The 27594-nt window shown below is 43.8% G+C and overlaps 1 protein-coding gene across 2 annotated transcripts in view; it reads right to left on the reverse strand.

The window, feature by feature from the left end:
* Positions 1-27594, reverse strand: part of RFX4 (regulatory factor X4) — a gene marked incomplete at both ends in the record, with an annotated part of 157596 nt that overhangs the window by 102449 nt on the left and 27553 nt on the right. For both annotated transcript variants that reach the window (XM_080810751.1, XM_080810750.1), the window contains one exon: positions 7809-7869. In XM_080810751.1, coding sequence (XP_080666877.1) covers positions 7809-7869 — 61 coding nt within the window. The remainder of the gene's footprint in view (positions 1-7808; positions 7870-27594) is intronic.

Genomic DNA, 27594 nt, shown 5'->3' on the forward strand with positions numbered 1-27594 from the left:
CCTCCGCCGCTCGCCAGCGCCACGGTCTCGGCGGTGCTGCTCGAACTCTCAGATTATTGCCTCCTTCTTCGGTAAAATGACCCAAATAATTTCACCCAAGGCCACAGAGGGACTCAATGAGAATCCACGCACAACCTGCAGCCCGCCGGCCGGCAGAGAGGGACCTGGGTAAGGACACCTGTGAGTGTTATTCTAGGTTACGGTGGAAGATTCCTGGAATGTTTCACATCTTAGAGTGAGAGTCCTGCGAAGGCAGGAACCAAACCGAACCCCTGTTTATGTTAGCAGAGTTCCTAGCCCTGAACACAGTCAGTCAATACTTCAGAAGGAAGAGCAGAGGAGGCGGTGGGACGGAAGGAAAACAGATTTTTGCACAGATCAGAAGACCTTTGTTTTTTGTTTTTTGTTTTGAATCTGAAGACCTAGGTGATTAAAGAAAAACCCTGATTCATACGAACATATTTGATTTATATTTTCCAGTGCCTACAGTGTGCCAGGCATAGTCACGTTTTCTATGGCTACTGGCACAAGGTGGGTAACATTATCTCCATCACATGGAGGAGGGAAGGGACTTGCCCAAAGTTGCTGGGCTGGGAAAAGCCGGGCTTGCAGTGTGAACTTCTAAAGGTCTCACTATGCTATGGCCTGACATTCATGGTGGGGTCAGTGAGCCAGCTCACATTTATTGAGCACCTACTATGTGCCAGGCTGTAGAAGACAGCACTGAACACCAATACACAATTCCCACCATTGCCTTTAGGAAGCCGACGGTTCACCCGAAGAAGATGGGAACCAAAGAGAGAACAGTACCAGACAATAACTACATACGAAATGGGGGGCTCTGGCTCCGACCAGATCTGAGGCGGATGGTATAAAAAGCCCAAACAAATAAACAAAACTGATCCATTTTATCCAACAGCACTTAAGTCCACGATTTGCTCCTGGGTAGACACACCAACCAGACACCCGCGTTGAGGTGGCTCTGGTAATTCTCCCAGGACCTCGGCTGACTCTGCCTCCCCTTCAGGGGCCTTCTTGGGAGTCAGGCATTCCCCTGCTCGGGTGGAGTGAGACTGTGACCCTCTGCTGCATACAGCTGTCAGCTTGGTTTCCTCCTCTTTAAACAGCGCTGACAGTCCTGCTGACTCTACAGGGTTCTCACAAGGAACAAGAGAGCTCAGCTGGTGATGTCACCTGGTGCAAGCCCACTTGACCTGTAGGTTTGGCTGATGCAGAGCAACAGACTGACTCAGGGACTTAGCGCTGCCATTGTAATTATGGAATTGGAATTGGACCAGAACCTCCAGGAATTGAGGTTCCTCCATAACCTGTGATTGGCCGATTGGCCTATAAACTACTGGGTTGGTATTCCAGAAAGGCCTGGGATTAGCCAGGTTCTAGAATCCTTATGCTCATTTTTTGGTTTAAGTTGCCCCCCGCCTTTTTTTCTGGACAAAAATTTGGCATCATCTAACAGCACAGTTCTGCACTGTTGCTGATGCTTCTGTTGGCGCCGGCCTGGGGGAGGGCAGCCCAGAGCTCTGGGGGACACTCCTGACAGCTGAGGTGATTTGGGCACCATTCTCCACCATGAGCCATCCCCCCCTTGATATTCTCTTTCCATCCCTTCCCTGTCTCTACACATCTCTACTTCACTTTCACGAACACCTGTGGGAGTGTTTGCCATGTTGGGGTCAAGAAATGGGAGTGGTGGGGACACACAGGGAAACATCAGTGGAACTACAGAACTGACAGCTCAAATGCCTTTACTTATTATATTTTAAACACAGCACAAAATACTTAAAAAAAAAAAAAAGGCTCCTAGCACCACACCACATCTTCTCGTGCTCTGAGACCCACCCCTCATGGGGCCCTGACTTCATCTCTCTATCGGCAGCAGAAGACGCCACCACACCTACTGGCATTACCTGACAGCTCTGGCTGTGTCAGACCTAAAAAGGTTTGGCCTGTCTTTCCAGCACCAGGTGGGGGATCTCCTATGATGGAGGAAGGGATCAAGTCAGAAAGGGGTACAAAACGTCAGGTGTCGGTCACACTCGATGACTCCGGTCTAGGAGCTGTGATCTGATGTAAAACTTCAACACGCTTCTTTGGAACAGCACGAAGCCCAGCGTTCTACCTCTGGCCTCCAAGAGCATTTTAAAGGGAAACACAAAATTTCTTTTGTTTCGTATTAATTTGAACTACTGAAAGGCTGTCAATCACCCAAGACTTCATTTTAATTTTTTCGAAAGAAAGGGGAAAAAATGCCCCCCAACAAAGTGACAGTTTGGTCTTCTACCGTCTTCCATTGGGGAAGGGTCTCCCTCCCTCTGTGAACTACTGAAAGGGAGGATGTCTCGAACCCTGATTGGCACCCAAGGAGCCGGAAGGGGCACAGGCGACAGGGAGGTGTGTGAGAGGGCGGGGCTGTGCAGGGGGACATGTGCTGGCAGCGAGCGGGCCAGGATGGAGGAACAGGCTGCTTTCCATTCCCAAATCCTCTGCTTGAATAGAGGTTATTGTGTGGCCGGGTCTCCAGCAGCGCTCACCCTCCCCAGCGGCTTGGGCTTTACTAACCCTCGTGACCGAGGATGCTGGAAAGTGTTTGGCAGAAGGCATTTGACAATATTTGCCTGTTTTCTGCTGGGAGCTGCCTCCAGATCACGTGGCTCCAATTATTTTAGGCTGCTTGGCCACTGTATTATTTGTTCTTAGAGTGGGGATGGTCTCGAGGGTGATGGTGAGGGGGCTCGTGGCAAGGAGGGAGAAGGTGGGGAAGCAAATAGCTCCTACCCCAATTCCCAAAACAAGCCAAGCATCCCAAGAGAGCTCAGCACGGTCGGGCCTCCTTGGCAAGGAGACCAATGTCCTGTTCTGGGCCAGCCCCCCCTCGCGGTCCTGAGGGGCTGCACACTGCCACTGCAGAGAGGGGATGGCGTGAAGCATGCACGTGTCTCAGAGAATGAGATGCAATGGTGTGGAGCTAGGGTCCTATTTCTCTTTTGTTTTTCTTTAGAGAGAGAAAGAGTGGGATGGGGGGAGGGGCAGAGAGAGAGGGAAAGAGAGAGAATCCCAAGCAGGCTCCAAGCCCAGCATGGACCTTGATGCGGGGCTCAATCTCAAACCTCTGAGATCATGATCTAAGCCAAAATCAAGAGTCAGACACTTAACCAACTGAGCCAGCCAGGTGCCCCTCCCCCTTCTTTTTTTCTAAGTATTTTGTACGGTGGGTGAAGATACAAAATGGCAAAACCATTTGAGAGGGCAAATTTTATTCCCATTAATATTTTCTGAGCACCCAACTCTTCTACTTCTTGACCCCAACATGGAGAACCTTCCCACAGGTGGGCAAGGGGGCGGGTATGAAGAGGTTCCCAGCAGCGCTGTTTGTGAGGGCACAGATGAGCTCCAGACACAACCTAGATGTCCATCAAGAGGCAAGTGGCGAAATCCATGGACTCGTGTGCAGCGGTTACAGTGGGGCTGCTCTTTACCGACTAACACGGGGATGGCTTTGGGACTTTCCAGTGAGGAAAGAGCAAGCCATGAGTCAATACAGTGCAGGAGCGTATTTTTAGTGCAATATGTCTGCATTCCTTTCAGAAAGGAAGAAATACGAAATCCTAAAAATCGCAATTTGGAAACTTGTGTGGGTACACAGACATGTAAACGTGTTGACAAGGACTGTAAACACGCAAGCACACTTCTCACTGGTGACAGGGCTGCTCCAGGGGAAGAGGCAGGAACTACGACCAAGTTAGCATCATAAACGATATTTCCGTTTTTTGTTTTTGTTTTTGTTTTAAATCGATCACAGTCAGGATTCCAGCCTCTTCTTTTTTTTTTTTTTTAAGATTTTATTTATTTATTTGACAGACAGAGATTACAAGTAGGCAGAGAGGCAGGCAGAGAGAGAGGAGGAAGCAGGCTCTCCATGGAGCAGAGAGCCGGATGCGGGGCTCGATCCCAGGACCCTGGGATCATGAACTGAGCTGAAGGCAGAGGCTTTAACCCACTGAGCCACCCAGGCGCCCCGATATTTCCGTTTTTAAAAGAGGAAACATATCTCTCGTGTAAATTAAATAAAATAAAATAGAAGCAAAAATAAGTATTGAATTTGTATCTTGCCTTTTTCTACAATGTTAACAAAAGAAAGAGAAGAAAGTCGGACAAGGGAAAAAGGGGAAAAATACATGAACACAGATTTAGCTCTGAACTCACTGGCAGCCAGAGCAGAAAGGGTACGCAGGCTGAATGATATCATTTTCCCTTGCGAAATGGAGGGTGCGTCCGCTTCCTTTTCAGAGACAAAGTATTTGTGCTGAAACTACATTCTAAAAATTTTGCTCAAGTTCAACTTTATATATGGGAGGTCACGTGTCTTCCACCACAGTCTGAAGCATGACTCTGTTTTTATTTAAGAGAAATGCTGGTTGATGGGTATTAAGGACGGCATGTGTTGTGATGAACACTCAGTGTTTTACGTAACTAATGAATCCTTGAACATTACATCAAAAACTGACGATGTACTATATGTTGGCTAACTGAACATCATTTAAAAAATTTTAAAAATAAAAGAAACTTTTAAAAGAGAAATATTGGGGTGCCTGGGGGGGCTCAGTTGGTTGGGTACCCAGCTTTTGGTTTCAGCTCAGGTCGTGATCTCTGGATTGTGGGATTGAGCCCCACGGCGGGCTCCTTGTTCAGCATGGAGTCTGCCTGGGATCCTTTCTCTCCCTCTCCCCCTCCCCTCAACTCAATAAACAAACAAGTAAATAAAATCTTTTAAAAAGAGAGTCTTTCCTGCTGTTCACAGATCCTCTCCCCTGACTCCCTCTCCCTATCTTTATCACTCTCCTATCTCTTGCTATGTCCCACACTGGCTGCTTCTTATGGTTCCTTGAACAAGCTCGGCCTGCCTCCCATCCTGGGGGGAGTGGCAGACTCTGCGGTGTGTGCCCAGGTTACTCCTGAGGACTGAGGCATCCTTCCTCACTGCTGGGAGGTTGGTACTGAGACTGAATCCATCCCAGGGAGTTGTCCTCAGCAGAATGTGAAGAGAACTGACTTGCCCAAAGCTTCACTCCCCTCCCAGGGGACCGCTGACATCCAGTGATGGGCAAGCGGGAAGGAGGTAAAGGCCTGGATCCATTGCCTAGATTCTGGTCTCTCTGAAGGGCTAGCCCAGCCTCAGAACTCCCTTGGGGATTGCCGAAGGCTCTGCCACAGCCGCCTCCTGTTAACCTGACACCCCCCGGCCCCGCCTACCCTAGCGCCCCTCACACCCCCACGTGTCGATACTGGGGGCACACCTGAATAAAACACCGGTATGCAGGTCTCTGCTCAGGCTGCCTCTGGGAAAGCCCAACCTACAATAGTACAGCTTTTTTAGAAGCTGTTCCCTCTGCCTAGAATGTTCCCCAACCCCGATTCTCACATTGTCATGTTGTCAGTGAGGACTTCTTGTCATACAAGTGTCCACTTAAATGTCACCTCCTCTGGGAAGATTTCCCTCACCACTCCACCTACAATACCCTCTGAGACACAACCCTGTCAGATGATTCGAATTCTCCGCACAGCACCTGTCAGCATCTAATGTATTCCTTGTTTCTATATCATTAATAGGATACTCCTGCATCATTATAAATTCACCTCCCCTCGGTCCCTACTCCTGGGCTGTCTGACTCACTGGCACATTCTCAGAGCCTAGAAACAGGGTGTGGCAAATAGAAGGTGCTTGACCAACATTTCCTGAATTAGTGACTAAAATTCTGTCTTCTACATAGAAAGAGAACTGGAGAGCAATTTGATGTTCTTCAAACAACTCGATGTCTTTTGATAATAATAAAACAAAAATTGCCAAATTCTCAAATCTGATTTGGCCTTGAAATTAAAAGTTATTTTTTAAAAAATCTCCTGCCTGACTTTGTGAATTGGAAGATGTCATTTCTTCTGGAATCATCTATGTGACCCTTTACGTAGAAACAGATATTAGGGAGAGTAGGAGTGAACCGACGGTGCCTACAGCAGGAAGGAGAGAAGCCCTGACCGCAGGATGCCCGGGCGACTCAGGAGGGAGGATATGCCGAGCAGCTGGATCTACGTCAGACGGCAGACACTTCAAGCACTTCGTCTGCATGAACTTGTTCCCTCTTGATGACTCTCCCTAGGATTAGACACCACTGCTCTCCCCATTTCACAGGTGAGCAGACTGAGGCACAGGGAGGTTAAGGACCTTGTCCAAGGTTCCCCAGCTGAGGAGAGGCACAGCTGGGCATTCATTCTGGCAGTCGGACTTAAGAGGTGGCACTGTCTACCACCTCACGATTGCCAGGCAGATGTCGAGAATCACAGGGAAATAGGCATGAACAAGGCGATTTTCTTCTGCTCCCATTCACATCTTTTATTCTGAAACAGGCGCAGTGTTCAGGTTATTTAAGTCAGAGTGTCTGCTGATTCCTTGCATTTCTAGAAACTCCCGTGCCCTAAGTCCTTTGTATGGATGCCTCGTTAGATGTCCTGGCATTATGGGGATTTGTGTGGCCATAATTTAGGGGGAAGGGTGCAGGCAGAGGTTTGACCAGGGAACAGAGAAGAATTTTAAAGAAAGCAAAAAGCAGCAAATGCAACAAGAAAAAGAATATAGGGACAAAACGATGGAAACAAGCCAAAGTTTGGAAATCAAGCTCCTGCAAACAACCCTTGCTTTCCTTGCAGCCAAGCGAGCCGACTGTTGAGACCCTCATTAGAGAAGATTGAGTTACGCTCCTGAACGCTTCCCCCCGATGCTGTCTTCCTCCCACCTGTGCGTGGATTAGTCGGGAGAATCTAATGCGATTTGCTCATTAAAGCTCATCTGCTTCCTCTTCTCATTTGTTCTCTCTATCCTTCCCGAGTCTTCTCTTCCTTTCTTCCAAAGCAGGGGCTTTGCAGTTAAAGAGACCCAGCCAGGTTCTTGCCTGCGCCCCTTCATGGCTCTGTGTAGATTCAGGCAAATGACTTAATTATCTAAGCTTTATTTTCCTCCTCTGTGAAATGGGCATAACATACCAACTTCAGAGAACCGTGAGAATGAGACCAGGCATGAGGCACGTGTTGGAAGCTCCTGGCACGGAGTCTGGCACGTAATAGGTCTTCGTGCCTTCCCTTCCCCAGTCCTTCTTCCCTCTCCTTCCTTCCTTAATCTCCTCAGGTTTGCTGGGCTGGGCTGCCCGTGGAATAACAGCCTTAACTGAAACGACGTTTGGGGGAAAAGCTACAACACGATTTCTAAGTGAGCCTCTTACAGGAGAATCTACCTGTAAACCTCAAACATGAGAGCAGCCACTCAAACAACATCCATGAGGTGTTGCACCAAGTCCAGGAATCACAGATACCAACAGGAAAGCCACTGAAGTAATAATTGTAGTACAGTTGCAATTAAGTATGAACCCATGAAGGACTCTTTGGTAGGGGTGAACAGACCTATGTTTCTGTAATTTGCTGCAACGTTATTAATTGTAACAACGCATTCCAGAAAGTCAGTGAGCAACACCCTTGTGGGATCCAGCCCTTGCCAGGGTCTTGATGACAAGGAAACAAAATCTACCCCCAAAATACCACAAAAATGGAAATCCAAATCTCCAGGCAGGATCTAAGTTGAGTATTTTACACAGAGCCGCCAATCAAACTGATTGCATGTGAGCTATTGGATGTCAAGTTCTCAGGACAATGTCAGACCTCCCAGTGACACCCTGCTCCGCGGGTAGGAAGTGACAGTTGCGTGAGGACCCCTTCAAGAGAGGACTTGCTGAAAATGAACTTACCATTGCAGAGTAGCAGGAGTGGAGTGGGGCTTGGATGCTCTATTGTTTTCTTTTTCCTCATCTGTTAAACGAAAGAAAAAGGAGTGACCTTCAGTAGGAAAAGTACTCTCCCAAGCGGCCCAAGGCTCCCAAGCATTTGAAGAAACCTCAAATTCTGATGCTTTGAAAGCAGTGATAGTTGGGTTCTTCCAACATGTTAGATATCTTCTTGAAAAAGGAAAAAAGGGAAACTGACTTACACAGAAAACTCTTAGAGCACCTGGCATTTTTAATTTGATGAAATTTGTTAGAGTTGAAGAGCTGTCTCTATCACTGAGCAATATGACTGCGTTCACCCAATTTACTATTTTTCCAACTGCAGCTGGACGCCTGACTCTATGATTCGGACCCTAAGAACTCACCATTTGCTCCTGGTAACCCATGGAGCAGTGTGGGTAAGGGAGGGGGAATCAGTGCCCAGGAGACTCAGGATAGCAATATCACAGAGCAGCACTAGCCGACTTCTCTGTAAAGGGCTAGATACTAAATATGTCAGGGTTTGGGGGCCAAGAGGCAAAATCAAAACTACCATGTCGTATTTATATAGCAAGGGTAAACAAATTTCCACAAAGCTTTTATTGATAAAATTCAAAACAAAATAATAGCAATTGAGTATAGTTTTTGTAATATGTCTGCTAATAAGAATAAATGAAATCGCTTTGGGGGAGGAGGTTAACATTTTTCTAAACTGGGGTTTAAAGTTCGTATTCTCTACCATTGAACAGATTACAAATATTCATCTATAAAAGCCATTCTTGGCTTACAGCCCTATGAAAACAGGCATCGGGCCAGACCTGAATAACAGATCCAACTTGGCGTCTAAAAAGAACTCTCATAATTTCATCGTGGATTAGCTGAGAAATACATATAATGACCCTCATCCGATTCCTAATAAAGCCTATTTATAGAAATAGTCAACATAAAATTTCTTGACCTAAGAAGACCAGTATGGATTATAATCTCAAGAGAAAATTAGTGATGTCAAAGCCTACAACTACAATCAACCAAATTTATAAAGAACATGTAAAATGGTCAGTGAAATAAATCTCTGGCATAAATTTTATATGGAAAAGGATCCATACCCAGAGAAAAGATTTCAATGAAACAAAAATGAAAGTGGAAGAAAGTGAAGTATGCTTAGTGAAAAGAAACTTTTAAATAAATTAGCCTAATAGAGTTCAGAAAATATTTTCTTGATGAAAATTTATCAAGATTGGTATAAATCTGACAATGGAATACTATGCAGCCATCAAGAGAAATGAAATCTTGCCATTTGCAATGACATGGATGGAGGTAGAGGGTATGATGCTGAGCGAAATAAGTCAATCAGAGAAAGGTAACTATCATATGATCTCTCTAATATGAGGAATTTGAGAGGCAGGGCGGGGGGTCATGGAGGGGGGGAATGAAATAAGACGGGATCGGGAGGAAGACAAACCATAAAAGACTCTTAATCTCACGAAAAAAACTGAGGGTTGCCGGGGGGAGGGGGGATGGGAGAGGGTGGTGGGGAAATGGACATTGGGGAGGGTATGTGCTATGATGAGTGCTGTGAAATGTGTAAACCTGGCGATTCACAGACCTGTACCCCTGGGGCTAATAATGCATTATATGTTAATAAAAATAATTAAAAAATAAAAAATAAAAAAAACAAAAAGATTGGTATAATTCTGATTAATTAGTATCTGTGGCAGATACTGCTGCTGCTTATTCAACCATTGTACACGCTCAGCTTCTTGCTCATTTACAGAACCGCAGTGTAGAGGGAACCATGTGTCAAGGGGGGGGAGTGATTCCCCTTTGAATCCCAGATAGCTGAATGTTGATGAATTTAAATCTACCCATTGAGCCACTGATGAGGTAGGTGTGGCAAGTGACATGGTGCTGGCCTATCAGACTTACAGAAAAGCTCTCTGGAAGCTTCTGGGAAAGATATTTTTCCCTATTAAAAAGGAATTGGAGGGGCACCTGGGTGGCTCAGTGGGTTAAAGCCTCTGCCTTCGGCTCGGGTCGTGATCCCGGGGTCCTGGGATCGAGCCCCACATCGGGCTCTCTGCTCCGAGCCTGCTTCCTGCTTCCTCCTCTCTCTCTGCCTGCCTCTCTGCCTACTTGTGATCTCTGTGATCTCTGTCTGTCCAATGAATAAATTTAAAAAACAGAACAAACAAAAAAAGGAATTGGAGGCCTTCATTTTGAACTTCTGGCCTCCAAAACTGTGAAAAAAAAAAAAAAAACCAGTATCTTCTGTTTTGTGCAAAAGCAAACAAACTAACAGGTGAGAGAGTCTGGTCTGTCCTGTTCTTGAACATGGCAGAGCAGACACAGAGTGGTGAGCTTTCAGCTGGGAAGAAAGCAGCCTCAGCATGAAGTCCACGCTGAGGTGGCAGAGAGGAAAGGGGGAGGGACTGGGGGATCTGAGTGTCATGTTGTGCCTGATTAGCCAACCCCCAGCGCAGCTGCCTCCCTGTTTTGTGAGGTAATAAAATTTTCTTAGTTCATAAAACTTCTTTTCATTGGATATTCTCTTCCCTGCCACCCAAAGCCTCGTAACGAATACAAACACTCACGTACTCATCTTTGTGTTTCCTCCTAACAGTGCCTGTTCCACTAAATAGCCAGGTCTGTCTTCCACAGATGCCTTCGACTATCTTCAGAAAATAAGTAGCATAATAAGGAGCATGAACACGTGAGTCTCACAAGAATACAGACAGACACAGAAAACAATACTCGACCTCAGCTGTTCACAGAGAAATAAAAAGAAAATAATAATGAGGCACAACTTTACATCTTTGAGAGTAACGAAAATGTTAAGTAATGATAATTCCCAGTGCTGGTGTGTAAGTGGTAAAACTGACACATACTTCTGAAGGTAGTGTTAACTGGTACAAAGTTGTTGGTAATCAATTTGGCAGTTGCTTACCAATTTACAAACTGCTTATCAATATTGAGAGCCATCTAAAATGTCCAGTCACTTGACCTCACATCCCAACTCCTAGAAATTATACTAAGCAAATAATTGAAAAGAAATAAAAGGCAATGTTAAAAAACACGATCAACTGAATTTTTTTCTTAAACAAGGAAAAGCATATAAACAACCTCTCAGCTTATGTTGGGCCATGATTGGACCAGTTTCCATTCCGCCTAGAACTGGCAGAATTTTTCTCCTCTGCTTCTTTAAATTTCAGCATTTCAGCCAAGCTGGACTAGATATCAAAAGATCTATGTTCTAGAATCAGTGCCAAAACTCACTGGCCGTGACTGAGCAAACCCCTCATTTTTCTTCATTTGTAAATGGTCACTTTACAGGGCCATTGAAATGACTATATTAATTAATTCAACAAATATTCACTGAATACCTAATTTATGCCAGCTAGACACTGGGGATAAAGAAATTAGACTCCTGTCCTTCAGTCTGGCTGGAGAAAGAGAAAGACAAACAGTGGAGAGAAAGGCCAAGTTCAGTAAGAAGTGATAAATGCTGTGACACAGGTAGGCAAGCGGGAGCCTGAGAAAGCAGAGGCTTCACAGAAGGCTTCCTGGAGGCAGTGGTAAGTGAGCTGTAAGTCTTGGAGTGTGTCAGAGATGGGAACCAGGTGGCAAGGAAGGTGGGACCACGTCAGGGGAAAGAAGATAGAGAAGGCGAGGGACAGACCAAGACATGGGGACCCATAAGATCATGATGACCACAGCGTAGGTCCCTGTGGGGTGTGGGGAAGGGATCTGGAATGGGACTTTTCGGACATTCTAATGAGTCTGTTTCAGCTTCCAGACCGTTTCTTAAACTGAGGATGATCATCACGCCTACCTTAAATAGGGCTGTTGGGGTAATGATGACATGAACTTGACAGAGACTAAGTAAGAGCTCCCAAACCTCCCAAGACTACCCTCAGCTGCCCTGGCGGCCAGGAGGCCTGGAGCCATCCTGCTCGGAGAAACGCATGGGGGCAAAGACAGGCAGGGACGGAGACCCTGCCAGGTGAACACACACCAGGCCACATCATGGCTCCACACAGGAGGGGGCATCTGAGCTGCGCCTTAAAGACACAGCCTGGGTTTTTAAAATAACTTTGTTTCCTGTTCCCAAAAGTCATCCATGTTCATTTTTTAACTTTGGAAAATAGAGAGAAAAATCTCTGTAAATCCAAGCCCCTCTCGACACACGGAACTATTGTTTCTATCTTATTTACCTCCAGTCTGTTTTCAGTGTTCTCTTTCACACCTGAGGACACACACACAACCCTAACTTAAAACAAGGGAGGGCCACACAGTGCATCCTGGCTTGTGGCTGCGTCCTTCGCCTTTACGAGGACGAGTTAGACTTTGAGAGGCGGACTCTGAGGGAGGGGCATTCCCGGAGAGGAGGCAGCATGAGAAAGGCCGGGAGGACAAAACCCGGAGCCCAAGGCAGCACGCAAGGGGTCCACTTGGCCATAGCCGGAAGAGCCCTTCATTTTGGGATTCTGTCCAGCACCTCCCATGCAAGTGAGACCTGTCTCTATTGTGTTGGATGCTTTCCCCCAATTAAACTTTGTGATGGCCCACTTCAGATACCAGTGAATGGAAAGAGAATTGGTTTGGGGGGCAAGGCAGACCTGGGTTTGAATCCCAGCCATGTCCTTAACTCTGGGTGGAACCCTGAGTAGGTAGTTCCTCAACTCATCAAAGCCTGAGGGTCCTTTCCCTAAAACATGAGAATCATAGCTTAGATCCCAAGGACAGCTTGAAAATTAAATCGAGTATGCTAACAACTAGACACATGAAAAAAAGAATACCATCACAATCACAATAGCATTGATCTGCCAAGTACTCAAGCCAGGGATAGGCATCATTTTTCATATGCCATCCCACTGCTTTCCTCCTGAGCGTGCTATGAAGAAGTTTTACATCCAACCTTATAAATAAGGAAACCGAGCTTTGGTGAGTCTGTCCCTTGCAGAGGGCAGTGCAGCCAGTGAGGGAAGGCTGGGTCTCACCACACACTCAGCATATGGCGGCTACTGATGGTACTAACCAAGAACTGGTCTACCCTGGTGCCAATGTGGCCTCTCCAGCTCAGTCATCAAACAGGCGCCTTCCACCTTTGCAGGCCCCTTTCTAGACCTCTAGTGACTTGGCGTGCAGGGTCTGAATGCCCAGCCTCTTTCTTCCAGAACGGGGTGTGTGTCACAGTCAGACGCCTCCTATCCAGGGGCTGTCAATCCCAACTCACCAAAAGTGCTGGTTGCTCATTCATGCATCAAATATTGATTGTCTGCTCCAGCCCTGTGCCGGGGGCGAAAGGGCGAGGACAGACAGACAGGGTCTCTGCTCTCTCAAGCTCAGAGTCAAATTATCAGCAAATAAACTGGACAGGAGAGTCCGGGATGTTAGAGCAGGACCAGATGTGGGCTGTGAGTTGAGCCTTGGGAGCTGGAGGAGGAGCGGGAGCCGTTGGGCTAATGAAGACAGCGGAGCACATTTTAGGTAGAAGAAAAGAGCCAGAGCTGATAGAAATTTCAGGAACTGGTTCTGCCTAATGCTTTTTCTTTTTTAACAGGCAAAAATGCCTCAAGCCAAATGAGATTCACACCATAATTTCAGGCCAGCGGATTCCTGGAAGTGCTCACGGCCCAGGTGGGGCCGTCTATCTGTGAAGCCCACCCTGCTCGTCCTACCCAAGTCAGAGAGCAGCCGCCTGCTTGTACGTCTCCCGGCAAGAGGCTGCTCATGCCGCTCCCTCCCGCTGCCCCGTGCAGTCCTGTCTCCAAACACACTCCGGGGAACCGCAGTCCACTTCCCGGTGGTGAGCTCCTCTGCTTCCCTCTCTGGATCTACCTTCTGGTAGAAACTCTGAGGCCGAATTTCCAGGCTCCAGCCCTGGCTCTACCACTCGCCAGCTGTGTGACCTCCAACAGCCTTTTGGTGCCTTAGTTTCTTGTTTGAGAAACAGGGGTAATAATAGCACCAGGCACGTATTGTAGGGATTAATTAACCACTCCTGGCACAAGATACAAGCTACCCTAAGTATTCCCTATTCCTATAATAATTGTCAGTCTTCTGGAGGGGTCAGGCACCTGGCTCCCCATCCTGTCCACGGGATGGCGTTTGGCAAGCCCAGCCTCTGGGACAAGGCTGTTTGCTCCTCCCCAGTGCTCCTCCAGCACCCTGGCTGGTCCCTAGAAAAGTCCTCATGGGGTGTGGTCACTGCTTGCCCCCAGTGTGTCTGCCTCACTTGTAAGTTTTTAGGGCACGGACAGCCTCACCACTATGGTTCCAGCACCCACACAGGGTTGGGGCTCAAGAAGCCTTTATGAGATGAATGAATGAATGAATGAATGGCTAAGATAATACCACAATTAAATTCAGCCTACCCATCTGATTTCATAAGCATACAAATAATACTACCACCAGAGAACCTTTACTGAAAATGTATAAGGGGCCAGGCACTCTTTACTTCACTGTATTTAATTTTCATTGCTACCCAAGACAGTGAACAGCTTAACAGACAAAAAACGTCAAATACAGTGCTTGATGGATACCTGGTGCTTAATCAATTTTAGGTCTGATTATTAATAGTATCCCCTTTAAAGGGAGAAAGAAACTGAGGCTCAGATAAGTGGGAAGCAATTGGTCTGAGGTCACACAGCTAGTGGTGGGGCCAGGAGAGGACCCAGCCTAGCTGACATCGAAACTTCCCGAACCCAGACATTATGAGCCTCAGTCTCTTTTCTGAACTCTAGTACTGTACTAAATATTTCAGAGAACATATCATCTGTTTGATATCTGCTGATGGAATTCACAGTATTTGGGAACCTCTTCTAGAATATTTCCTGCCCAGAGAGAGTGTGGTAGAGTTTAATATTGAAGGAGAAAGTTTGTAAATTAATTACTTCTCTTCAAATCCCAGGAAAGGTTCAAGTTTATGCGAGTCTCGAGTTTCACTTCAAAGTTCTAATTCTATTTCCTTTCATTATACTAACCTGGCTGCACCTGGCCTGCCAAACATTTCATTTCCCCTTATCCAACCCCTTCCCAGCCACTGCAAAGCTGATGAGCGGGGTGCCTGGACCAAGCCTTTGGCAGTGGGCACCAGCCCCTGGCAGCATACCCTTCCCCCCGTGGGAACAAGGCTCAGTCCCAAACAAAACTGTGATGTTGGCAGCATTGCTCTGAGGGGGCCCCACACCTGCCTCCTTTTACCTCCTCTGGGTGAATTCCTTCAGAACACTGGAATAAGAAAAGGCCTTTCTAATTTTGATATTAAACCTGAAAGCCATAAAAGAAAATATTGATAAACTTTCCTACATAAGAAATCCAAAGCTTCTGTGTGTGTGTGTTGGGCGGGGGGGTGGGGGGCACCTACACCTTAAGTAGAAAGATAACAACATGCCTGGGAAAATCGCAGTCATACCACAGACGATTTCATCTCCTCACCGCAGAGAGAGCTCCAGGAAAACCAGAAGGAAAAAGGCTAAGAACCCAGAGAAAAAAGTAGGCAAAGCACCTGACACACAGTTGGAGAAAAAGACAAATGTTCTTGAAATGTGAAGAGATGATTAATCTCGATTAGTGAAAATGAAAACTGGACTAAAATACCATTTCTCAATCTGATTGGCAACAATCCAAACTCGACCACACAACTCTGCGGAGGCTACGGGGAACAGGTGCCCTCCTGCCTCACAGGGGTGGGGAGGGTGTGAAATGGTGCCCCCTCCCCCCCCCCACGAGGAGGTCATCTGGCAGAATCTCCTGAAATCCCACGGGCTCTTTATCCAGCCGTCCCGTGTCTGGGAACAGATCCTACGGCAACGTGGGAAATGACCACACGCAAGGTTTTTCTTTGCAACTTGTCTGACATGGTCAAAGTTCAGGAACAGCCCAGTGCTCATCTGGGGAACTAAATTAGGATACACCCTCATAGCAGAATGCTACACGACTGTGGAAAGAAGATTAAAAACAAGAAAAGAATGAAGACGCTCCCTGCTCTTACTGATAAGGAACACTCCGGGTGTTATTATTAAGTGAAAAAAGCAAGTCACAGCAAAAGGTCTATAGGCCGTGCCCTTTTCTGTGTTAGAAAGTGGCAATAAAGGGAGCGCCCGGCTGGCTCACTCACTGGAGCATGCGACTCTTGGTCTCGGGGGTTGTGAGTTCGAGCCCCGGGTTCGGTGTAGAGATTACTTAAAAATAAAATCTTTTTTTAAAAGGTGATGAATAAGACCATATGTTTGAATTTTTATTTGCATAGAGAAATAAAATACTGACAGAATGCACCCCCCAAAAGCACCAGAAATAGTGGAAGAAAACACAAGAATCAAATAAAAGCATGCACCCCTAGGGTGTTGAGGTGGGAAGACATAGGTGGGACCGAGACTTCTCACTGAGTACCTTTAAGGCATTTTGATTTTTGAACATATGAAATACTCTAAGCATGGACAAGTGAAAAACTCCTCTACTGGGCAGGGAGCACCTAAAGGAAGAATCTGGTCATATGGTTAAGTGGTCCTGGGATGCTCTAAACTGTAAGCAAATAACAAAGACTCATAACCTGCCATGACTCTACAGCATTTTGCTTTCCTAATATCCATTTTCCTAACCAACCCTGTGCACCTGCTATGTTCCAGGCCCTATTCTAGTAAGTGACTCAATTAGGCCTGTTCCCCTCCCCTCGGGTGGTTACAGCCCATGGAGGGACCGAGGGGCCCAGTCACAGATGACGGACTAGCCCCTTCTCCGCAAGAGGAGAGGACAGATGGACACTCGGGGGGAGGGGAAGGGCAGCCTGTGGTGGCAGAGTGGATGGCTGAGGAAGGGGAGGAGTCTGGTGGGCGGTCTTAAACCGTGGCCTCCTCGGCCAGCCAGCAGTCTTGCCCTTGGCTTCCCACTCAGGAATAAAACTGCAGCAGATGCCCCATGAGGGCAATCAGATTGGTAGAAGCCATCATGGGAGGACTCCCTGTGGATGCGCCCCCTCTGCCACCCCCCGCCAAGAACTTCCGGCTCTAAGTCTGTGCCTTTGCCCTAGAAGTTATCAGAATGCCTTTCTGCTTTTGGTAGGGGGCTTTTGTCCACGGCTCGGTGGGAATACGACAATGTTTCGCTACCTTTCCTCTTCTCCGGAACCCATCTTAGGAAGTTACAAGATCTCACACTGGATAATAACCTGACATGCTGAGTGAGTGGAGTGGGGTGACAGAGTTATGACACAGCCCTGAAATGTGAGGAGATTTTAATAGGATAATGATGAGTCACATGAAGCTGTGACCTGCTATGACCCCGGCCGTAGGCCATCATGCCACTGAATGCCAACTTTCCCCTCCCTTGTGCTGTAAAAATCCTCCATCACGAGCAGACCATCGGTAACTGCCCTGAGGAGTTGGTGAGGGGCCAGGGAGGATGACGGGAGTAGGGCTGTGTGCCCAGGGAGGCAGGTGAGACAGAATAGCCCAAACTCACCTCTTCAGCCCAGTTTCCCATGGTCTTTCAACCTCTCTGCTCAAGCCAATCTGGAAAATTCTCCAAGCTCAAAAACCTCCTCGTAGCTTTCTGCCTCCCAGCCCTTGACCATCACCAGTTAAAGGAACAAACCACACGGATGCTCTGAGGCCCAAAACAAATGCCACCTCCTCCAAGATGCTTCCCTGGTCACCATCCAGGCTGTGACCTCTCCCAACTTCCACAAGCATTCCCATCACCTGGGGAGGTTGTGTAAGGAGGCAGAGCGGGGTGGCGGGGTGGTTCTGGAGTAGGCCTGAGAGTCTAAGGAACATCTCTAACATCTAACATCTCTAACAAGCTTCCAATGAGGTTGTTCCCGAGCCCAGGACAGTCTCCGGGAGAGGAGATAGAACTCCTTGCCTCATTCAAATGGAATGGATCCCCTACGGCCTTGTATTATTATTCAACAGTGGGCTGAGCCTGACCTTCCCTTCTAGATTAAAAATTCCTTGAGAGCAGAGAACCACAGAAGAGGCTCTTCATGTGGTAGGAAGAGAGAAAGCTGTAAAACCAGATGCCACTAAGTTCGGGTCTTAGCTCTGTCACATACTGGCTATGACACTGACGTAAGTCCCCCAACCTCGGGATCTGCTTCCTCCTCTGTCTAGAAGACCACCTCCCTCCTAGAGGATTAAAGGAAATCGTGGTTGTGATTGTGCCTAGCATACTGCCTGATGCTGAATACATTTAGTATTGAATAAATGTTATTATAATATTCAATATATTAATGAATACTGAATAATATTTAATTTAATTTATTTCATACTTTAATATTGGCTCTCTGCCTTTGCCTTCTTTGTATAACTTTGGGTTTTCTACATAGTCCTGTATGTAGCAAGTGCTCAGGGAATCTTCTGCAGGAATGTCTGTTCTACCCATACAATTCTGCTCAATCCACACTCCTGGGCTCTCCTCACTGGACATGATACTCCAATCAGTCCTGACCTGATAATGCTTTACATTCAAAGTCTTCCTCTTTGCTGGTGAATATGCCATCAGAAACATAAAAATCCACTAATATCTGCTCGAGAGAAAATACAATTTGTTCAGGTTGGAAATGGGTATTTGTAAGACCTGAGTTATGGCGAATAACCAACCCATCCACTCCTGTTCAGCCTCTCACTCATCAGGCACTTGAGGCTTGACCTCCCTGATCTGGGGTTTTCTTCCCAACTGCATTCCATCAAAATGTTTCATGTCCCATTTCCTCCTGCTCACTAAAGCTCTTGTTGATCGATTAAAACCCTGTCAGCTAAAAAGGGCGCAGTAGGAAGAGAGCACTGCACAAGAGTCAAGACGTGGGTAGCTGTACTGACTCTAGCACTACCTGAGAGTATGATTTGGAACAAATAACTTCCCTTCTCCGGGCCTCAGTTTTTTCAATTCTAGGCTAATAAACGGATTATTCTCCCACTCCATATCATTTTCACCAGGACTCCCAGTGCTGATGTCCACCATTACTCAGACCAGTGGAAGAAATCTTTCTTAGCGGTGGAACGTTAACTTCTCTCCCATCACCCTGGGAAGGCATTTCTACCTTCTTGGCCTGGTTCGGAGATAAACGCTATGGCAGACCCTTTCACTAGCCACTCAATATCCAATCTTGCATTTTATTTTTCCTGCTTGCTAATAAAACCCCAGGTTTATTCAGGGCAGTGAAGGGACAGCCCCAGAGGAAAAATCCTGATTTGTCCAAGATAGGGTTGGCAAACTGTTTCTGTAAAGAGCCAGATAGTGAATGTTTTGGGCTTTTGGGGGCCACAGATGATGTCTGTCACATAGACTTCTTCCTTTTTTCTCTACTCCTTAAAAATTAAAAACAAAACAAAAATAAAAACATCCTAGGACCTGGGCTGTAGAACACAGGAGGCAGGCTGGATTTGGCCTGGGGTGGTGCAACCATTAAGAGTAATTCTATTCTTTTCTGTTCTTCTGACAAATTTTCAGTCACCTACCCTCCCTGTCAGCTACAGATGATAACATTCTCAACACAAAGAATGTTAAGGAAAGTCTGCTGGGGGCTCCTGGGAAAGATTTTGGCGTTTTCTGATAAGAGGAAGACACGTAAGAGGAAAGCTAACTGGTGCTTGCCCTTTCTCCATCCACCTGTCCTGAATATGTACTGGATGCCTATTCTCTAAAGCAGCTATTTTGTGACCATGAGGTTCTAATATGAGGACAAAAGCCAACAATCTTGGAGGACTTAGTAGAAAGACACACAGAGTCTGGGTCCTGAATGATGCTGAGCTGTTAAATAAATAAACCCTGGAATCTCCAACCTCCCATCTTTTAGTTACATAAGATGATAAACCACTGAGAGGTTTCTCACCACCCAAAGCATTCTTAAAATATTAGATCTGGGGTTTTTTTTCTCTGTTTTTTAAAACTTTAACTATCTCCTGAGCCCCTCTCTATGTACCAGACCCTGGTATTCCAACAGTGAACCCCACAACATATCTGACCTCATGGAGCCTCCAGTTGAGTAGAAAATGTGACAAGGCACAGACAAAAGCTGGTCTATCCTTCAGCCACTGAAAAGGGGTGATGAGTACTCTTAGCTCTGGTCTCATTTTCTTGTGAACAAGCTATGAAATTGTCAACAGCAAGCCTTTGAAGCACTGCCTTCTGAGAGACAGAATAGTGCAAAGACAAAATGACTGATGTTCAAAGCAGATGGACAGACCCAAGTTCAAATCCTAGCCCTACCACTTACAGCTATGTACTGTTGGGCCTTTGAGCCTCAGTGTTCAAACGTCTAAGAGGAAGCTCATTATAAGATACTTCCTAAGACCATTACGAGATTTGAATGAGGTCATAGACTTAGAGCACTTGTAGCTCAGTAAATGACAACCATATATACCTGTAACTATAAACATATACATATATAAAAGTTTGCTTAAAAATACATGCTAAGGAATAAAGACTAGAAGGACGTCAGGAGTGGTTGCCTCTGGACAGTGAAACTAGAGGCAATTAGTTTTCTTCCTCCTCTATTTTTTCCTAGATTTTCCAAAAATATATATACACATAACTCATGGCCAGGAGATATATTTTTTAATGTAATCTTTGTGTTTCAAAAATGAAAACAACATGTGGACAGCAACTTCTTTGTTCTTTTATCCAGATAGGAGTCAGGTGGCCCCATTCTAGACATAGCACTGGCACTGACTCGCTGTGCAGTTGTAGAAAGTTCCTTCACCAATTCGAGTCTAAATTTCCCTGTCTAAAACTAATGACAACCAGACTCCTGGTCTCTCCATGGTGAGATCGCTCGCAATGGTTTAACTCATTCACCAAAATAACTGTAAAAGCTAGACAGCTTTGAAGACATCAGACAACAGTCAATGCAGACAGGACTAGAGGAACCACAGGCCTTGAGAGAAAGGCAGCACAGGATGTACCTTCCATGTTCACCCCGGATTTTCCCCGAGGATGCTTCTCAACTGCTGCCCTGGGAAACAGAACCCAAGCAACAGTATGGTCTGTTGGGCTGAAATCAGAGTTCAGAATGACAAAGTGACTTAGATCTAAGGAACCATGTTCCAGAGAGAAGAGCCTCAGAGAATGAAACATATCTTCATTTGAATTCCCGTTAAATCTTAAGCCCACTGACTCATGCAGAGAGTAAGAAGCCAAAAAACCAAGGAGAACACATCAGCTTAGAGGCTGAAGAACTGATCAACTGATCACTGACTAGTGGGGAGTCAGAGGCTAGAGTTCAAGCTGGATGAGGAAGAAGGAACTTAGTAAACACCCAGAGCTTTTAGCTGTGGACCCAGAACTTTTAGCTGTGAGCTTGGAGTAGAGACCCCATCCTAGGAGCATAGACAAGACTAAAACAAATCAGATTTAATCAAGATTTGACAGGATTGAGGAGACCTGCTGGTTCTCTAACTACCTGCTAGAACAAAATTTAACACCCTTCAGAGGAAGTTAACATAATTCACCCAAAGCCTCTCTCGCTTTGCATCCATAATATCCGCATCAAATAAAAAACTATAAGGCGTCCTGAAAAACAGGACCCAAACCCTGAAATCCAAAGGAAGAAAACAGGTCTTAGAAGTTAATCCAGAGACGACTCAAATATTACAGTTACCAGACAGGGACTTTAAAATAACTATGGTTAATATGCTTAAGGGGACAGAGGAAAAGATGGTCAAAATAGAGGAAATGATGGACAACACAGATGAAAAACAGGGAATATCAACTGAGATTTGGGGAAAAAAAGAAAAATCAAACAGATATCTACCACAGAAGAAAATCTGAAATTAAGATCACTTGGATAGGCTTATTACCAGGCTGGACAAAACAGAAAATGAGATTTGAGAACTGGAAGTTTAGGAAGTCAATAGAAAACACCAAACTGAGGTACAAAGAGAGAAAAATGGACAAATCAAAGCAGAGATTAAGAAACATAGGAGGTACAGTCAAAGGTCTAGTCCTATAACTACAGTCCCAGAAGCAGGTAAGACAGAATGGGGCAGGAAAACTATTTGAAGAGCCAATGGTCAAGAATTTTACCAATTTGATGAACAACAATCCAGTTGTTCAGTGAACAGCGAAGTTCAGTGAACCCCAAGAGGAAAGAATATAAGAAAACCATATCTATGTACCTTGTAGTCAAAGTGCTGAAAACTGAAGACAAAGAAAAGAATCTTTCAGGCAGCTGGAGACAAAAAGACATATTGCATTCAAAGGGGTAAAAATAAATCTGAAGACTAACTTTTGAAAGCCAGAAGACAATGGGAGGACAACTTAAAGGTATTGAAAGCAGGGTGGGGGGAGATCTTAACAACCTAGAATTCTATATCCAGCAAAAATATCCTTCAAAAAATACAGGTGAAATAAAGATGTTTTTCATGCTCTCCACTACCTGACACTGCACTACCCAAACTATTAAAGGAGTTTATTTGGCTTGAAGTAAAAATGGTCCCAGGTGGAAGCACTCACTGGCATGAATCAAGAGCCCTGAAAAGGGTAAATATGTGAATAAATAGAAAGAAATGTTGACCGTTTAAAACAATAATAATAACATCTTATGGGGCTTGAAACACTTAGAAGTAAAATACATTAAGGCAATAGTACAGAGGGTGGGAAGGAGCTAAATAGGATTCACGTGTGAGCATATGCATGACTGGGCTGGAAAGGAGAGAAAGGGTAATGTGAGGTGGACCTGAGAGGACCACTCAAAAAGAATCTGTCATTGGAAAGTCAGCAGAGGAAAACATCAAAGAAAAAAAATCTTAAACTGGATCATCCCTCCCAAAAAAGCAAAAAAGGAAGTAATAAAGGAATAAAGACAGAAGGGACAAATTAAGTTAAATAGTAAGTTTGTTGATTTAAACCCAACAATGTAATTTAATTTAAGTGCATTACATTTAAATGATGTAAATATTACAATTTAAGTTACAGATGATCAGACTGGTTTAAAAACACATATTAAAAACTTTAATATTCAATTCAGAAAGGTTAGAAATAGGAAGATGAAAAAAGATATACCATTACCTACTTGATCTAACTGATTTCATCCATTATCTGCTGAATACACAGTCTTCACAAGTGTACGTGGGCATTTGCCAAAGAGACCATCTGTCAGGACAAAAAGCAAGTCTAGACAATTTCAAAGATTGAAATCAGAGAGAATATGTTCTCTGACCAAGATGGAATTATAATAGAAGCCAATAACTAGATAACTAGGAAATAACCAAATGTTTGGAAAACAAAGCAACAGATTTCTAAGTAAGCCCGAAGAAAAAGGAGAAATCACAGTAGAAATTGGAACAAGAGTTTAACTGAATGATAATGAAAGTATGACATCAGAAAAATTATGTGATATACATAAGCAGTTCTTAAAGGCAAATCTGTAACTTTAAATGCCTGTCTTGGAAAAGGTTAGATTCCATGATCTAAGAGTCTGTCTCAAAAGCTAGAAAAAGACAAAACTCAAACAAAGTAGAAGAAAAGAAGCAATATACAGAAGAGGAGTAGAAATAAATGAAATTTTAAAAAGATTTCAGTTGAGAAAAACAGTAAGGCTAAGAGTTGCGTCTTTGAAAAGACTAATAAAATTGATAAACTCTGGCAGAACTGATTGAGGAAAACAGATTGTCGATATCAGAAATGAGAGGGAGCCATCACTCTAGGTGCTAAATACATGAGGAAAAGTAACAGAAGGAAAGTTTAAACCGTGTCATATAAAGAAATTTGAAAATTTAGATGAAATTAATTCCTTAAAAGTAACAAATCAAGAAAAAAAAAATCCTTAAAGAAAACTCCAAACCTAGAGGACTTTGATGCTGAATTCTTCCTAACGTTTAAGAAAGAAGTAGTGTCACTCTTACACAAACTCTTCAGAAGAAACAAAAAAGAAGAAACTCCCGCCTCTTTTTAGAAGGCCTGTAGTCATACAGAACCTGAGAAGGGAATCATAAGAAAGAAAAATCAGAAGGCAATAAAATCTTATAAATAATAGGTACCAAGATTCTTAACAAAACAAGTAATGCAACCTAGAAATAGATTAAAAAAAATATATCTGACCAAGTGCCATTTATGCCAGGAATGGAAGATTGGCTTAACTTTCAAAATTTAATCCATATAATACACCATATTAATAGAATAAAGGAGAGAAACTACAATAATCTCAACAGAGGCAGAAAAACATTTAATGAAGGTCAACATACGTTCAAGAAAAATCTCTCGGCAAACCAGGGATTTGATCAGGAATACCTGCAAACAAAATCCACAGTAAGCCTGACATTCAATGCTGGAACACAAAATGCTTTTCCTCCTTAGGTCAGGAACAGGAAAGCGTGTCTGCTATCACCAGTTCAACTCAACATTGCACTAAGGTCTCTAAAGCACAGAAAAATAATAACATACAGACTATAAAAGAAGATGGAAAACTCTCACTATTCTCAGATGACATGATTATGTCCATTGAAAACATTTTAAAAGCAAACTCATAATTAATAAGCAAATTTAGCAAAGCAGCTGGATATGGTTATGATCGAAGAAATCAACTGCATTTTCATATGCTAGCAACAAACAATGAGAAAAAAATTGTAAATGCGACTACTTACAAGCACACTGAAAAACATCAATTACCTAGGAATAAATCTAATGAAAGATGCACAAAACCTCTACACTAAAATCTATGAAATACTGCTGAGAGAAATTAAAGGCCATTTAATACATGGAGGTGTGAGGCCACACACATAGACAGGAAATTTGATGTTGATGTCCATTCTTCCCAAACTGATTATAGAATCAGTGTCATCTCAATCAAAATCCTGCGGATTTTTGTGCCAATTGACAAACTGGTTCTAAAATTTGTATGGAAATGTTAATAATTTAAATTAACCAAAAAGATCTTAAAGAATCCTATGATCCCAAAACAGAAAAACAGACCAAATGGTTCAGAATAAAGGTCAAGACAGATCCACATGTGTACAGTCTCCTGATTTACAGCCAGTGGGTAAAGGATTCTTTCCAACAAAAGGTGCTCTCTCAGTCAAAAATTAAAAATAAAATTTTTTATTTTTTGTTGTTGACTCCTCCCTCACACCATATACAAAAATTCCAGATTGACTTCTGATATAAAAGTAAAAGGCAAAATAATAAAACTTTTAGATAATAATATGAAAACTATCTTAATGACCCAGAGGTAGGCAAAGATTTCTTAATGCAAAACAAAAGGCACTAACTACAAAAGAAAAACACTGATAAACGGGATGTTATTCGAATTAAGAACTCCCGTTCACCAAAAAAAATACCACTAAGAGAATGAAAGGCAGACTACAAACTCAGAGATGTTTGCAATACTTTTATCTGACAAATACCTCCTCCTGAGAATATAAAAACAACCCTTACAAATCATTAAGGAAAAGACAAACAGCACAACTTAAAAAGAAATCAACAGGCAAAGGATGTGAGCAGGCAGATCACAAAAGCAGTATCTACAAGAATGTTCACTAATCCTTCTCAAACTCTTCCAAAAAACGCAAGAGGAGGGAACACTTTCCAACTCATTCTATGAAGCCAGCATTACCCTGATACCAAGTCCAGACAAAGACACTACAAGAAAAGAAAGCTCCCGATCAATAGCCCTCATGAATATTAATGCAAAAGTCCTCAATAAAATCTAGGAAACAGAATTCAACAGTGTGTTAAAGGACTGTACACCATGACCAGGTGTGGTTTTTTATTCCCCAAATGCAAGGATGGTTCAACATAGGAAAATCAATCAGTGTGTACACTATACTAACAGAATAGCCACATAGTCATCTCAATGGGTATGAAAAAAGTGTTCGGCAAAATTTAACACCTTTTCATGATAAAACACCCAACAAAATAGAAATAGGAGAAAACTATCTCAACACACTAAAAGCCCATACAAATAACTCACAGCTAACATCATATTCAATGGTGAAAGACGGAAAGGTTTTCCTCTAACATCAGGAACAAGACAAGGACGCTCACTTCTGTCACTTTATTTAACATAGTCCTGGAAGGCTTAGTCAGAGCAGCTGGACAAGATGATCACATGCAACACACACACACACACACACACACACACACACACACCCCTTAGTGCAAAGCTACAGTAATCAAAATAGTGTGACATTGGCATAAGGATAGACATACAGACCAATAGAATAGAATAGAACAGAGAGACCAGGAATAGACCCTCACAGTATGGTTAAATGATTTTTAACAAGGGTGTTGAGACCATTCAATGAAGAAAGAACAGTCTTTTCAATAAAGAAAACTGGAAAAACCGGAAAACTGGATATCCACATGCAAAAAAAAAAAAAAAATTGCATTTGGACCCTTATCTTATGCTGCGCATAAAAATTAACTCAGGGGCACCTGGGTGGCTCAGTGGGTTAAAGCCTCTGCCTTCAGCTCAGGTCATGATCCCAGGGTCCTGGGATCAAGCCCCGTGTCGGGCTCTCTGCTCGGCAGGGAGCCTGCTTCCCCCTCTCTCTCTGCCTGCCTCTCTGCCTACTTGTGATCTCTGTCTGTCAAATAAATAAATTTAAAAAAATTAACTAAAAATAGGTCAAATACCTAAACATGGGAGATAAAACTATAAAACTCTCATAGAGGAAAAGCTTCCTGGTGTTGGGTTTGGCAATGGTTTCTTGGATATAACACCAAAAACACAGGCAACAAAAGAAAAACAGATACACTGGGCTACATCAAAATAAGAATTCTGTGTGTCAACGGACTCAACCAACAGAGTAAAAGGCAACCCATGGAATGGAAAAAAATTTTTGCAAATCATATATCTGATAAGGGGTTTGTATGTAAAATATATAAAGAAATCCAACAATTCAATAACAACAAAAAATAAACAATTCAATTTAAAAGTGGTAAAAAGACTTGAACAAACATTTCTCCAAGAAAGATATGTGAATGATGAATAAGGACATGAAAAGATGCTCAAACCAAAAATCACTAGTGAAGTACAAATGAAAATCATGAGATGCCACTTTACATGCATTAGGATGGTTATTACTTTAAAAAACACACACAACATAACAAATATTGGCAAGAATATGGAACTACTGGAACCCTTGTGCTTTGCTGGTGAGAACATAAAATGGTGCAGCTGGTATGGAAAATGGTATGGTGATTCCTCGAAATATTGAAAATAGAATTATCACACATTCCAGAAATTCCACTCCTGGGTATACAGTCGAAAGAACTGAAGGCAGGAACTTGAGCAGATATTTGCATATTTGTGTTCATAGCAGCATTATTCACAAGAGCCAAAAGGTAGAAACAACCCTAATGCCTATCGAAGGATGAATGGATAAACCAAATGGGGTATACACATAAAATGGAATGTCATCCAGCCTTTAAAGGAAGGAAATTCCTGATACACGCTAAAACATGGATGAACCCTGAAGATACTATGCTAAGTGAAGTACGTCAGTTACACAAAAACAAATGTTATATGATTCTACTTATATAGTCAAATTCATAGAGGCAGAAAGTAGAATAGTAGTAGCCAGGGACTGGGAGATGGGACGGGGGTGGCGGGAATGGGGAGTTACTGTTAGAGTTTAAGTTTGGGAAAATGAAAAAAGTTTTGGAGATGGATGGTGGTGACGGATGAAAGTATTTAATATGCCATCAAATTGTACACTTACAATGATTAAAATGGCCAATTTTATGTTATATATATGCTAGCACAATAAGACAAAGAATGCTCAGAGATGCTTAAGAAATAACTAAAAACTTGAGACAATTTATGTACCATCAA

The sequence above is a fragment of the Martes martes genome (genome assembly GCF_963455335.1).
Source record: "Martes martes genome assembly, chromosome: 8".
In the NCBI taxonomy this organism is placed as follows: domain Eukaryota; kingdom Metazoa; phylum Chordata; class Mammalia; order Carnivora; family Mustelidae; genus Martes; species Martes martes.